At 48.4% G+C, this 14,126-nt stretch overlaps 6 protein-coding genes across 6 annotated transcripts; 3 read left to right on the forward strand and 3 right to left on the reverse strand.

Annotated features, from left to right (window-relative positions):
• Positions 1 to 52: 52 nt before the first annotated feature.
• On the forward strand, positions 53 to 971 carry BP5553_05126 (Uncharacterized protein; the record flags this gene model as incomplete). Its single annotated transcript, XM_032013749.1, has 3 exons — positions 53 to 120; positions 184 to 596; positions 655 to 971. 3 exons carry the CDS (start codon positions 53 to 55, stop codon positions 969 to 971), a joined length of 798 nt encoding a protein of 265 aa, XP_031870349.1.
• Positions 972 to 2,292: 1,321 nt separating this feature from the next.
• BP5553_05127 (MFS general substrate transporter) lies at positions 2,293 to 4,926 on the forward strand (the record flags this gene model as incomplete). The annotated part of the gene is made up of 3 exons (XM_032013750.1): positions 2,293 to 2,454; positions 2,519 to 2,650; positions 2,698 to 4,926. 3 exons carry the CDS (start codon positions 2,293 to 2,295, stop codon positions 4,924 to 4,926), a joined length of 2,523 nt encoding a protein of 840 aa, XP_031870350.1.
• An 800-nt stretch (positions 4,927 to 5,726) lies between these two features.
• BP5553_05128 (Clavaminate synthase-like protein) lies at positions 5,727 to 6,857 on the reverse strand (the record flags this gene model as incomplete). Its single annotated transcript, XM_032013751.1, has 3 exons — positions 5,727 to 5,956; positions 6,020 to 6,458; positions 6,510 to 6,857. The coding sequence occupies 3 exons, from the start codon at positions 6,855 to 6,857 to the stop codon at positions 5,727 to 5,729; spliced, it is 1,017 nt and encodes a 338-aa protein (XP_031870351.1).
• Positions 6,858 to 7,632: 775 nt separating this feature from the next.
• On the forward strand, positions 7,633 to 8,569 carry BP5553_05129 (uncharacterized protein; the record flags this gene model as incomplete). The annotated part of the gene is made up of 4 exons (XM_032013752.1): positions 7,633 to 7,784; positions 7,866 to 8,063; positions 8,135 to 8,239; positions 8,311 to 8,569. 4 exons carry the CDS (start codon positions 7,633 to 7,635, stop codon positions 8,567 to 8,569), a joined length of 714 nt encoding a protein of 237 aa, XP_031870352.1.
• A 620-nt stretch (positions 8,570 to 9,189) lies between these two features.
• BP5553_05130 (Heme-dependent catalase-like protein) lies at positions 9,190 to 10,189 on the reverse strand (the record flags this gene model as incomplete). The annotated part of the gene is made up of 2 exons (XM_032013753.1): positions 9,190 to 10,034; positions 10,093 to 10,189. The coding sequence occupies 2 exons, from the start codon at positions 10,187 to 10,189 to the stop codon at positions 9,190 to 9,192; spliced, it is 942 nt and encodes a 313-aa protein (XP_031870353.1).
• A 1,192-nt stretch (positions 10,190 to 11,381) lies between these two features.
• Positions 11,382 to 12,362, reverse strand: BP5553_05131 (uncharacterized protein; the record flags this gene model as incomplete). The annotated part of the gene is made up of 2 exons (XM_032013754.1): positions 11,382 to 12,304; positions 12,356 to 12,362. The coding sequence occupies 2 exons, from the start codon at positions 12,360 to 12,362 to the stop codon at positions 11,382 to 11,384; spliced, it is 930 nt and encodes a 309-aa protein (XP_031870354.1).
• Between the last annotated feature and the right edge of the window lie 1,764 nt (positions 12,363 to 14,126).

Below are 14,126 nucleotides of genomic sequence, written 5' to 3' on the forward strand. Positions count from 1 at the left end.
GGCTTTGGGATCACCCATCGATACTGTGCATTCAATATTGCCATCCAGCAGGATGTCCGACTCACCTGAGCCATCCGAGCCGGAGCATCAAAGCAAACGTGCCATGTTGGGAGCGTACTTGTGAGTACCTTTATTTACATTCGTTCTCTCATCGGACGGAAGCTAGATCCTGATTCTTTCGAGGCACGACGGATGGTCCAAAGGCAAGGAAAGAAGCAAAGACGAACTGCTCAAAGGCAAACTCGCCCTCCAACACTCCCTCGGGCTCGGCGCAAAACCAAACATTATACCGCCTGGCGAAGCCCGTGTCGATGGAGACCTGCGCACAGTCGAGATAGGATGGCATCCTGTCGCGGGCATGGGCGGGAAATGGTTTGCTGAGAAATCCGGTGTGGGGGAGTTGATCACCAAGAACATCGGCGGATATCCCGACCCGACACAACATTGGGCTGTCCTCGTTGGGGGGTACGTTCACCAGCTTTGGATGGACGAGGAGCTTGATGTGATCTATATCAACGAGGAACTTGATCGAGAAGAGTGGCATACGTTTGAGGTTGGGGGGACGAGGTTTACGGACGAGGCGCTCAGGCAAGCCGGTCAGTATGTGTCGATATTACCCTGACATACTGGTCTGAAACTGTGTCGTGCGTTCAGGCGAAATGGTGATCCACAACATGAGGGAGAAACGACCCGCATACAATGTGATCAGCAACAACTGTCAAAATTACGCAGTCCTTCTACTTGACGCTATACAGATCGGAGCGCACCAGGAGTTTGCAACAAGTTTTGCTGTATATCAAGCAGCTACAGGGGCTGGGACGATTAAGGACCTCTTCGCCGATAAACATCCCGAGGAACAGAAGCCTCATCCGGAACGACCAGAACTTCATCGAGTAGATACCGTGCAGAATGCTCAGCAGGTTATGGATGAGAACACCACGAAGCTAGACAACCATCGTTCGTTCTTCTAGGGAGAGCCATCCGCCAAATTATGAGTCTGGCTACTTCCTATATACCGGCGGTCGATATACTTCGATAGTAGTTCTATGGCCCACTCCTTTCTTGATCAGCTAAAGCTTAGCTACAGTTACTTGTTATGTTTGGGTAGCGCTTAAGATGCAAGGCTTGAAAGGACGTCGCTGCATCAGGCGGGGGTATCCTTCATTACACCAAACAGCTTTATAGTATGAAGTGTTTGCTGGCGGGTGTCTAGAGTTGGGGGAAATGGTAATGATCTATCTCCACCTAGGTATAGATACTATACAAACCTCTAGAAACCAAACATCGCGTTTGTCCTTCTCCTTCTCCTTCTGTCACCTGATTTAATTGCCCAATGCGGCCATTAGTGTCGCCCCACCAGGTCGGCATCCTTTTTCTGTTTTTACCACCACTCAGAAGCCCGGTAGAGACCCTGTGCGCAATTTTACCGAGGATTTCGTACTGCGGGCCAAGGAGATCCGGAGATAAGGCGACCAGAACGGAGAAAACCCCGGACCCCACATACGTCATTTGGCGGACAATTACTGGTGACCTGGAGTCCTCGAGTCTTGGTCGTAGCCTCGATGTACGAAGTCCTGTACTCGACCACTAGTGTCGTGCTGGTACTGTACTCTATTCTTGAAGTATACCTTTCTTCCAATCTCCAAGAGTAGAAGCAATATCAAACCAATATAAAACCAATATTGCTAATTGCTGACCTCTCTATGGCGGGGGTTCGGAACTATTGTCGTATTGTACTAGGGGCTGTGGCCTTGAAGGCGGAGGGATGACCCTACTCCGTAATCTGATAAGTCCCCGGCCTTGGCCCAACCCCACGACCAGCACTCCGGAACTGCCTACGCTATATGCCGTTACACCCTACCAACCGGTTTTCGTACTACCACTCACTAATTATTATTATCATGGTCTTCATTTTCGCATCGCCTCCCACACCTCCACCTACCTCCTTCAAGCCCTGATTTTATAGATGCCCTCTTATCCCTTGGCCGTAGCATTCCTATATTATTATTTCATCCCTTTTCTACTCGAAAAACCTCATCCGCCGCATGTGCCGCCAAGTTACACTTCACACAGCGTTCTCCACCCAAATCCATATCAAAAAGTCTATCTACCAACAAATCGCCACACAAACAACCGGCCGCATCGCCCGCTATGCCTATATTTCGCATCGAATAGGCACGATATCCCAATCGCCTATTGACGCCCATCGAGGGCCCGCCTGGCTCCTGGCGGCAGTCATGATCCGACTTCCTCTCGTCCCTTAGATGCCGAAGGAAGAACAACTCAAATCCAATGCCCTCAATCAACTTTCTCAACCGCCGTGCGGAGTGGGTTTTTATTGCGACAACCACGACCTTTGCCCTCTCAACCCTCTTCGTTGCAGGGAGGCTCATTAGCCGCTTCTTTATTCTCAGGCATAGAACCGCGGATGACTGGTGGATGATATTGGCTTGGGTGAGTGGGCAACGGGATACCGATCGGCAGGAGCCGCAAGAATACGGAGCTGATGAATTACTAGTTTCTCGCTTTCGGCCTGTCTTTCTCTATCGATTATAGTACTACGAAAGGATTAGGGCGACACGATAATAATATTTCGACGTCAGATGCACTTTCCTTGCGAAGATGCGAATATGCGTTCACTATTCTCTATGTATGTACTATTACTATACTATATAATTCGGCCACTGACTTTCCTAGAATCCAGCCTTGATGGCAACTAAAACCTCTATCCTAGTACTCTATCTCCGCCTATCGAAAAACAGCCAGCGTGTGCTCCGGTACGCCTCATATGCGACGTTGGGGGTGGTCAATGTAGCTGGAGTAGTGTTGACCTTTATGAACGCTTTTCAATGCAGACCTGTTACTGCAGCATATAAACCCTCGGAAAGTGCGCAGGAATGTATATCTATCGTTACGCTATACTTATGCTCAGCTCCTGTCAACATCATTACGGATCTTGCCATTCTGGCGCTCCCAATACCTGTCCTCACAGGAATGCGGCTGCCGCAGAGGCAGAAGACCATTCTTGTTCTGACCTTTGCACTGGGTATCTTCGTTACAATCGTTGACGTCCTTAGGATATATTACCTTCAGGATGCTATATCTAGTCAGGTTAAGGGGACTGGAAGGTTGGGCACCTCGCCGAACTTTGCATGGAACGTTAGCACCGCACTTGTTTGGTCTACTGTCGAGGTAAATGTTGGAATTATATGCGGCTGCGTGCCCACACTGAAACCTCTTATCAAACGCATCCTACCGGCAATGATTACTTCCAAGTATGGCACCAGCAAAAGCGGTTCCATGTCTTCTCAACGCCACAATGAACTTCACCAGGGTGCGTCCATTCCCGAACCAGAATCGGGAATCCAACCACCGTCTCGGGCGCAAATCCCGAGTCGTCAGGAAGCCGAGATGGCCATGATGGATTTCTTAACTGTCCCCGAAACGATGCCAGATATAACACGGCCCCGGTCTCCCTATGAACAGGAACCTCAAAATGCCGTTTACTTTGGCTTTGTCAATATGCAGGTACCTAAGAGCATGCTGAAAACTAAGGGTATGGACTCGTTCAAGTACTGCGCCACGGTCACAATTCTGTTCTTCCTTTGGGGTTTCTCCTATGGGCTACTAAACACCCTGAACAGCGAGATCTCCAAAATTGCCGATCACACTACCAGCCAGACTCTGGGCCTCAGTACAGCGTATTTTGGGGCCTACTTTTTTGGGGCGATGACAGTTGGGCAATGGACTCTTCGGCATGGTGGCTTTAAGGCAACTTTCATTAGTGGCTTATGTATATATGGCACAGGGACGTTGATGTTTTGGCCCTCGGCGGTATTGACTTCCTTCCCTGGTTTCCTCATCTCAAATATTGTCGTTGGATTCGGTTTATCGGTACTCGAAACTGCTGCGAACCCATTCCTTGCACTTTGTGGACCGATACAGTACGCCGAGTTACGATTACTCCTCGCACAGGGCGTCCAGGCGATCGCGACTATCCTCAGCCAGCTTCTAGCGGAAAGAGCTCTATTCAGTAGTATCTATAGCAGCCCCAGTTTGATCGATGTACAGTGGACCTACCTTGCGATCACACTCTTCACCGTTGCCCTTGCGCTATTCTTCTACTACATGCCCCTTCCCGAGGCCGACGATGCCGAATTGCAAATGCAGGCCGATGATCTCGGAATCTACTCTTCAGAGACCTTCTTCGGCACCTGTCTTCGTCTAATCTACATGACCCTCGGCCTCGCTATTTTTGCACAGTTCTGTTATGTCGCTGCCCAAGAATGCATGTCTGTATGGTTTACCGAAATGCTCACTGAAATATCTCCCGCGTCAAGTCTAGCCGTCCTGCCTAATAACTACGTTCTCATTGGGCATACCACCTTCGCACTGGGCCGCCTCTTCTTTGTCCCTCTATGTCTATTGGTCCCGCCCCGTATCCTGCTTCTCGTCGCCTTCATTGGATGCCTCGTCTGCTCTAGCCTCACAATGGCACTGGATGTCTCCGCAAACCGAATCGCGGTACCTTCCTTATTATTCTTCTTCTTCGAAGGTCCAATCTGGCCACTGATATTCGCAATTGGCCTGCGGGGCCTAGGGGGCAAGACTAAATTTGGCGCCGGCTGCCTCACAGCAGCTGCAAGCGGCGGTGGCATATTTCCATTTGTTATGTACGCCGTGCAGCAGATCCAAAACAAGAGCATTCAATACAGCTACTGTGTTATCATTGCATTATTTGCATTCGGCATGCTCTTACCCCTCTACTTGAATTTTGTCCCCAATGCAAGAGCACAAGTCGACCCTTATAAGGGTGCGCCTGGGACACGCACTCGGAAGTTGAGTCGCCCGTTCCATATTCTTTCTAAGCAGGTCAGCTCTGCCACCAAAACCTTTTGGCTGCAGACTTCCAAAGCGGAGGGATAGTCGACGACTAGCAACTTTAGGGAATGAGGGGAAAAAGCACGAATCATGACTCCCTAACTGGGCTCTTATATGCTATCATCTGGCGTTTTAAGGGGGGTATTGGGTAGGCACTCGGGGGGTTACTATACAAGCCAAAAGTCACATTGGGGGGAAGCCCCTTGTCTCACGGCCATAGGGGGGACGCGACTAGGGAATTATGGAGTTTATAAAATAAGGGGAGGGGGGGGGGGCAAAAAGATTTACAACGAAGATATGTCGCTTGCTTGTCTTATATACCCAACATGATATATACCCATAGTTTATAATCTTTCGAACATGGTTTTGACTTTTGATGCTTGCTGGTATTTAAGTTAAGATTATTGTTCACATAAACTGCTTCTCTTAACAAGCTACTATGCCTTTACTCTCATTTCTCCCTTGAGTGAACAACCAGGACCTTTTTTTGCCCCATGTTTGACATCCCGTCACGTAAACAGCATAGTAGCAACTACCCCCCTATTTAGTTTCTATTTCCCGCTATTTATTATCCCTTCTTCGTATCCAATAATAGGTAATTTCGTGATTTCTGTGACCTTGCGGATATCTATGCTTAAGTTCTACAGTAACCCTTGAGTATATTTCTATCTTTCTATAGGCATGCTGATTGAAGTACGTTTGGGATATTACGTTAATTACCTAGGGTTAATCATCCCTTCAAGTTCATACTATGCAGGCTCTCTGGTAGGCTTTGAAAGATTATTCACGTTTATGACCGATTGAATGCCTTCACTTGTCCCTACTACGACTCCACTACACTTCTCTTAATATTGAAGATTTCCCCGCAGCCGCTGGTACTCCCTCTGCGTAACCGGCTCATATTTTACGGGATTGCTCTCCGTCACACACTCAGGCATGCATTCGATAACTGTATCGCCATCCGGAGCAACGAAATACGGGATCGAATACCTAGCTGGTATCATACGCTCTGGGCCAGTGAAGCGATGGTCAGCAGGCGGGGCCGTTACGCGATGGAGCGTTGACTTCAGCCAGTCTGTCGCAGATGATTAGAATGTCAAGTAATCCGGGGCAGTAGTAACTAATATAATGAACCTACCATTGCTCCACCTCATCAACAAATCCCCAACGTTCACCACCATAGCATGTTTAACAGGCACCACCTTGACGAACTCTCCGGGAACAAACTGATTCTCAACCTCTAAACCACCACAATCGTCCTGGAATAACAGTGTTATGGAGCCCCAATCCGAGTGTGCCGGCATTCTTGCATGCGAACCGCTCTCAAGGTGCGCCGCGGGAATAGGGGGATAGTGCAGGAGCCTGAGCTGATTGTTATGGCCAGAATGAAACTTGAGCAGCGATTCGGGGACCTTCAAACCCATGCCAGCTGCAATTGCTGTGAGGACCTCGCGCGAAGCTTTGGAGCACTGCCAGTAGAAAGATGTCATGAATTCGCGGAACCCAGGGAGTACGGGTTCTGGGAGCCATATATTTGGTTGCTCGGCGTTCTCTTCGCTCCCGACTTCGTAGCTTTCCTACAGCACCATTCTAAACTCGAGCTCTGCGTGCGTTGGTATGCAACCTACCTTACAATCCACCACTGCCCTCAATTTCTCGCCGACCTGAGGGTCCGTACTGATGACCTGCGAAACCTTCTCTAGCCCTGGCCAGGAGTATCCGCGATGCACTGTGGGCCCATCCGGGTGCGGAGCTAGCATCTTCTCCTCGTTCGTTAGATCAAAGAGGCGTTTTGTCCAGCCGAATGCTTCGTCTAGCAGGGCAGGAGGGATGGCGTGGTTGATGATGGATACGAATCCTACGTTATGGCACGCATTTGCAAGTTCTTTGGCAATGGCTGCTCGTTCTTCGGAGGAGCTCTGAGGAGTCCATGTTGAGAAATCGACGATGGGGATATTACCGGTGGAGGAAGCCATTCAGCTGCGGTCTCTAGCTACTAGGTAGCTTCAATGGTGGTGATAGTAGCTAGGGAGTGCGTGCAGGTAAGTGGAGACGCTGGCATGTTGTGAATTTAGAGTGATGGTGCGATATATTTAACGATACAGTAGCCGTTCGTTCATTCCTTCATGTGCAGGACTTGTTACACAACCTCGAGAACCTCCTCCACAGCTTGGAAGGAGGGGGCTGGAGCGACAACATCAGCAAATCTTATCTACTTATCTACTGTAGGCATCGGAGCTGACCTCGCGGGGCGGTTCCACGGATATCAAATAAATACGACATATGCCCCACACATACGTGTGATGCCGGATGCCGCATGGCTAAACCCTGAAACGCTGAGATTTCCTCGAACCTTCATGCCGGATTCGAAACCGGGTTCTTGTACGCATCTTGACAACTGCTGTTGTGTCATGCAGCCAACCTAATGCAACGATTATCGATTATCGACTGTCGCAGTAGCTGATTTCGAACGAATTGATGCCCATCTCTACGGAGTAAAGACACCATTTTCAGCTGTTCTGTGTGTCGAATTTCCACATCCCACCAGGACGGGAGGGATTGTCCGATCGGGCATTCTTTAGTGAGGGATCAGCGCCAGCGTTGCCCTGTTGATCAAGAGTTCTGCAAACGGAGCTCAAGACTTTGAGTCTGGAATCACTTTTGGAAGAGTTGCCCCTTGTTCTCGGGACGAATTCTCCCTTGTGCTGACGCTGGCGGCGTGTGCATGGCCGATGGTGCATGTGAGCCACGATGGACACCGGGAGAAACCCAAGCATTGGCGTTGGGGCGAAGCAAGGCTGCCTATCAAATGATGATGCTCTGCGACTCTCTGGCAGCCCAGCAGCCACGGAAGAAGCTGTACCGGACTGGCCAGCCAAACCGAGCTACGTAATACCCAGGCGGTCAGACAGAGAACCGGCCTGGCTGCTGGGCTGCTGCCATCGTCAGCCACAATCATGTTGCGGCTTCTGACTTCCTTTCAGCCCTCGCACTTTTCCGTCCACAGCTATATCTATAACTACGCCCTTAACTAAAACTGCCGCCGCTGCTGCCATACCACCACCACTGAAGACCGATCAAATAACCTCCACCTCCATACATACCTTACCACCTAAACCTATCGATCAATTCGCGATGGGTGTACTTATTCCCCGCAGAACGTGCACTACTTATCGTAATGGGTATGTCCTCCCTCTATCGCACTCCCTCGTCCTTAGACGCTGTCCTTCAATGTCCTAACGCGTCCTCGCAGATATCCATACCGCACCACTTGTAACTCGGCCTGGACTGTATGGGTTCGCTGGCTGGTAGCTGGAATAGTTATTTTCTTCGCTTTCGCCTTCTTCGCCTTCGTCCTGTAAGTGTCCATCCTATGATATCCCGTCGCAACCCATTCCCTCTCTCGAGCGGCTGCTAACACGATGATAGATGCTGCATCTCTCGTCGCCGTAAACGCTCAAGACGATACGCCACAAATCCAATGCCTATGGCTCCTCAAAATGTATACAATGGACCACCACCACAGGACCCTTCACCACAACAAGGTGGCTATTATAACCCAGGACCGTACTCGCCACCTCAGGGAGCGCCGCCCACATATGGCGACCAGAACAACACTGGATATTACCCTCCACAGCAGGGCGGTGTGACGCAGCCGCAGGGAGCGTACCAACCTCCGAAGTGGTGAGGGACCTAGACTGGTACTCGTTGGATGAGGTTTTCATTATTTTGGTATCGGGTCTAGGCTCAACGTCGGGTTCGCGCTGGGCCTGGGTGCGCCTTTTAGATTGGCTTTTYCTCTTTCGGCGTACCGGGGACTGGGGAAGTATATTATTATTATGGGCTTTTGAAGTGGAGCTACTGTCGATCACCGACTGTTTATAACGATCCCTCTCATAGCTCTCACACGTGGAATGACAATGGCCGCGATTAATGAATTCGAGTTTACCTACATATCCAAGACGTCCTTTTTCTAGAGCTCTCAGTGTTATTGATGGCTACTGATTTCTTGGTTGCATCTTCAGGGTATGGAGGAAGCCTGGTACTTCGTTGCTGGTTAGAGGATATCTCAAGATAAAAGACCTCCGCAATTATCTTTGAAGAATAGACGGGATAAGATTTATAATAATGAACTGAGATATAATAAGTTGTTAGCTTATCACCGTCAATCTAGACAGAAATTTGTCAAATACCGATGCTTATTTGCTAATATAATGCATAGTGATTTCCATCCCACCAAATAAAATATCATGAATATCATATCTCTCGTCAAGCAAGAACCATACTACACCTATCCGCCCGAGATCATCATGCAGCGCGTCTCTGCTTCCCACTAATCAAATAAACCGCAGCCCTCATCTCCAGCAGCGGATCATCCGAAGGCTCCACGCCCTGAACCCTGGGAATCGGATCAAAAATGATGTTTTTCTGCTCCTTCGCATTATCGGGCAACACACTATCCAACTTCAAGGTTCCCAATTCCACCACCGGACGATCCTCTGGCCAGTGAACAGTTGCATCATCCGTTACGTCCCCTTCGGCAGCTACTTGTGCCTTGATCTTGAAGGAGATGGGGCCCGAGGCTAGACGCTCGGTGAGCTCTTTGCGGAGATAGTCGGGGTCTTTATCCTTCAGCTCGTCGGCGGAGAGGGTTGATACACCTGCTTCAGGAACAATATGATACCGGATGAAGGTCGCCTTTCCTTCAGCATTGATCAGTTTGAAGGCAGTCACGCCAAAGTACTCCTCAGTGCCGTAGCTAGCTGGCGCTGGTTTGGGAGCTTGGACGAAAGCAAGAGCCTTTGGATTCGCACCGAGGAATTGTTCGACGGGAGAAGGTTTAGGTCCATCTGGAGGTGAACTCGCCAGAGCTTGGAGGAATTCAAGGAATCCTTGCCCTGTACGCGCGGGGAAGAACGGCGTGGAGTGACTGATAATATCAGTGTGTTTGCGGTCTCCTAAGATGAACCGGATGGCGATGCCACGGGGATCGGCGTGGGAATCTGTATCGGGGATGTTTGGGAGCCCCGTGGAGGACGAGAATCGTACCCAGACGGGGGTGCTGGGGTTGTTGAAGTGAGGAGCTGTGGTGAGCTTCTTTGCTTCTGCGGAGGGAGTAAAAGTGCCAGTGAGGATTTCGCCTTTGGCGTGTGCTGGAATAGAAGATTTAGTATCAATGCTCCATATGACGGAATTGCTAGCTCCTCTAACCAGGACGGAACCCCGGATGCTTTCCAAAGATAGCTTGCAATTGTGCGACTAAGTCACCAGCGGTCTTCATCAATACTTCATCGTTTGGGAACGGCATGGTTGCAGCTGATGGGAAGAATAGTGTAGTCAATTGTAGTGAGACAACAACAGTGTAATTACTACTAATTGGAAATGAACCTTCCGGCAGCTGCCGTCCATTATGTACTCGAGTTCACCCCGCGAGCCCCTCCAAATGTCGCAACCGATCAGCAACGCGGTTGAATTGCAACATTGAGTCCGGAGTTAATAAGCCATGCTGCAGCATCACGATCCCCGACCAATGATGCGCATGGGATAGTAATGTATTAGGTTGGTACGTAAAGGATTACTAAACCCGGCGCTTTCCACGCCCAGTGCGACAGAGGGCGACAACCCCTCGTGAGTCATTACTACCTGTCGCTCCCGCATTGGATTCAGCAATCAGAAGTGAATGGCTAGATAGTGCTGGGGTGAGGCTTCTCAATTAAGCCACGACTACAGGATGGCGAGGTTGCTCTAAACCATGGCGCAATATCGGGTACCCTTTACACTTTGGTACTGTACATGCCGCTGGAACTTAGTAGCATAGAGCCACAAAAGCCTCCAAAAGCCTCTAAAAGGTACCTAACAGAACGTGCCTCTATCCGCTAGGTGAGGTGGGCGAATATCGAAGCTATTGAGTCAATGAAGTTCTGAAATCTCATGATTCACCCGCTGATCGAGTACTCTGTCCCTTGTAATAATCGCGCGCTTTTTATCTTTCTTGAATCAGAAAACCGGGAGGCTATTCTCTAAGATATTATGCGCCGTATCCTAGTTATACGCATCGTGATTAAAATACGTCTTCCCTATATCTTAACAGCTAGGAGTTTCAGGAGAAGGCTGTTCGGGGTTGGACTTTCTGATTGGAAAATAGCTCTAATTTGCCCATGAACGAACTGCTGGGCCGATCGGAGGTAATCGGTAGCAAAGTCTTGTGCAAGAGGATTAAGGAAAACACAAAATGGTAGTCGATCTTTGAGAGCTTTCCTTGCTTCTTCGTATTTGAAATCTCTAACCCTGAAAGGGAACATATATAAGTAGGAAATTTATATTGCAGAAATTCAAAATGTAACGCCTGCAAACTCCTCAAGAGCCAGAATACCAAGGAGAGACATGGCTATGTAACAACAGACAACTAACAAAATGCAAAGACACATTGAAAACCCTTAAAGCAACACTTCAACAACCTATCAGCTCTTATGCTGGTCTCCTGACTTATACCGAGGCGTCTACTGGTCAATAGGTACGGGAGTTTTACCATCCTTGTTGACCTTGTTAGCAGCCTCCATAACCAGAGTCATTATGCAGTTTGTGCAAACACCTGCGTTGTCGTATTCGGGTTTGTTGTTGGGTTTGTCGCCAGTAACAAGTGCCCAGTCGAACTCGCCACCGTTTACAGACATATGCGAAACCTTCTTCCCCACCTTTCTCTCTGAGACACATCCTGGATCGCCGGTCAAGCGGTCAACACCCTTAGTGCACAGATCAATAGCGAACTCTTTGACGTCCTTGATACCCGCAAGATCCGCCCCTGTAAGCAGAACGGTCATAAAAAATTTGACCTTCGGGCTCACAACCGGTCCGAAATTTCCCATGTAAAAACCAGACTTGGTGTCAGTGTACTTTCCAATTCCATTCCCAGTTGCTGCAAGGGCCTGGTTGACTGCAAAAGTACAAGCCTCCCCTTTCAAGGCTGAGACTGCAGTGTTTGTGAGCCAGCTAGTGCGGCCGAGGTTATTGACCGAGTAGCATTGTTCAGATCCTCCTAGTTTGTGACCCAAATCATCGATAAATCCCTTGAAATTGATATCGAGTTTCCGTTCGGTAAGTACCAAGTCGCGGGTCTCAAGATCCCCATCAGCTTCAGCTTTAGATCGAAAATCAGCTGATCGTGGTACGAGTCCTGCCGAAGTGGTGCACTTCGCCAGAGTAGCATCTGGCTTGTCCATACAGTCGTGAAAGGGGCTGGTGGAGGTTGGTGCATCTCGCTTAAAACCTCGACTTTGTGCGCGGCACTCATTGAACCCTTTGCCAGAACTGACGCAATCGTGGAACGGACTAGTAGAGACCGAAGTGTTTGGTAGATCAGAGGGAAGTGCAAAGGCTGTTCCGCAAGTGTAGCTCATCATGAACCCAAGTGCAAAAGTAGTGGCTGATTAAATGTTAGTAATCTAGATTTGTGATAGAACAAGATGTTTCTTACTCTTCATTGTGGCTAGATTTGAGAAATTGAGAAAGTTTGAGTACAGAAAGTTGATGCTTGAGAAAAATGTATAATTCAGGGAAGATGTATGATTGAGGAAGATGTATGATTNGGAAGATGTATGATTGAGGAAGATGTATGATTGAGGAAGATGTATGTTTGAGGAAGATGTATGATTGAGGAAGATGTATGATTGAGGAAAGTGATTGAGAGTGAACTGTTTGGATGCTGTGGTAAGAGGTGATGCAATAGACAGCTTATATAGACTCTCTAATACTCAATGCAGCAATGCCCGTTGATGAAACTTGTTATTATCGAGATTTTCTTCGTAGAATACTGGAGACAAAGGCGGAGTTGCATCCGTAACACTCGAAATAGCAACTTGACGTCAATGAGATCAACTCCAACACAATCCTACTTGAAGAATAGCACAAATAATAGGCAGTTTTGAATTCTCTAACCCTCAAAATACCAACGGTTCTTTCACGGGACTATTACCAACATTCTCGTCCCCAAATATTCGAGGCGGAGCTGAATTCTGAAACAGTCAGAATTGCAATATTTGGCCAAGAAAATCTATCTCCTACACGATCCTCTTCGGAAGTTCGGGAAATAACGTAGAGAACAAGGCGTTTTTGGCCATTGATACGGTAGAAATGGCGAGAAGTAGCCGAAAATGAGGCGGCTAGGTACACTTACCCAGGTACTGTTTCTGAAGATCCTGTTGTTGGTTTGGGCACTACTGCTGGCTTAGATCCTAGAAACAGGTTGGTCTCCGTTATTGATCTGGGTCACATCGTTGGTTTGGATCCTGATGTTGGTTTGGATCCTAATGTTGGTTTGGATCCTGATGTTGGTTTGGATCCTGATGTTGGTTTCGATCCTGATGTCAATTTACGCCCCCGTTGTTGGTGTTGGTTTTGCTGGTGGTTTAGACCCAAATAGACTCAGTTGTTGATACAAATCCTCTGGTTGGTCTAAATCGTTCAATTGTATGCGCCACGTTTGAGCCTGCATGACCGTCTGGCGACAGGCGCACAAATGAAGGTGTGGTAACCAAAGCTAGGTGGTACTTACTAACTTCCCCGCCTAGTACTAACTTCCTTCCGATTATCATTTCCTTCTAATACCAAACTTCCTCCTGGTACCAACTTCCTTCTAATACCAACTACCTCCTTACACAGGGGTTAACGATCTCGAAGGACCCATAGATAATCCAAGGATTGTTTTCATAGGCATACATGTTACTATACTCGATAGAATGGGTCAGGTCTCAGTCGTCTGTAAAGCGACCTTCCGAAGGATTGATCATCTCTTTTCAATTTTCAGCTGCACAAATCACTGCTCATAGTACATTTCGAATGGATATGAAGGGACTCGATTGCTCTTGGGCAGTATCTGGAGTATAACTCAAGATTGATCACGGAGGAGGAAAGAGGTCGAAGATCGACCGACTATTTACAAAGGTTAGTGTTTCCTATTATGTGACACTTCGCTATTCACCATCCTCACATGTTTCCTGCAGTGCTGTACCACTGCAATGGGTTACTAAAACTCAGGGTATAGAAGTAATTCTGCACCGCTTGGTGCATGGTTTGAAATTAGCGCCGTAGGAAACATATTTTAGACGCTTCATCTGCCTCGTGATGGATTGCTGACTTGAAACCATAGCCTCTGCCAACCATAGCCTCTATCAACCATAGCCCCTACCAACCATAGCCTCTACCAACCAACTAACCATAGCCTCTGCCAAACTTTTTGAGTTCCATGG

This window comes from Venustampulla echinocandica (genome assembly GCF_003357145.1).
Source record: "Venustampulla echinocandica strain BP 5553 chromosome Unknown scaffold_2, whole genome shotgun sequence".
NCBI lineage: Eukaryota > Fungi > Ascomycota > Leotiomycetes > Helotiales > Pleuroascaceae > Venustampulla > Venustampulla echinocandica.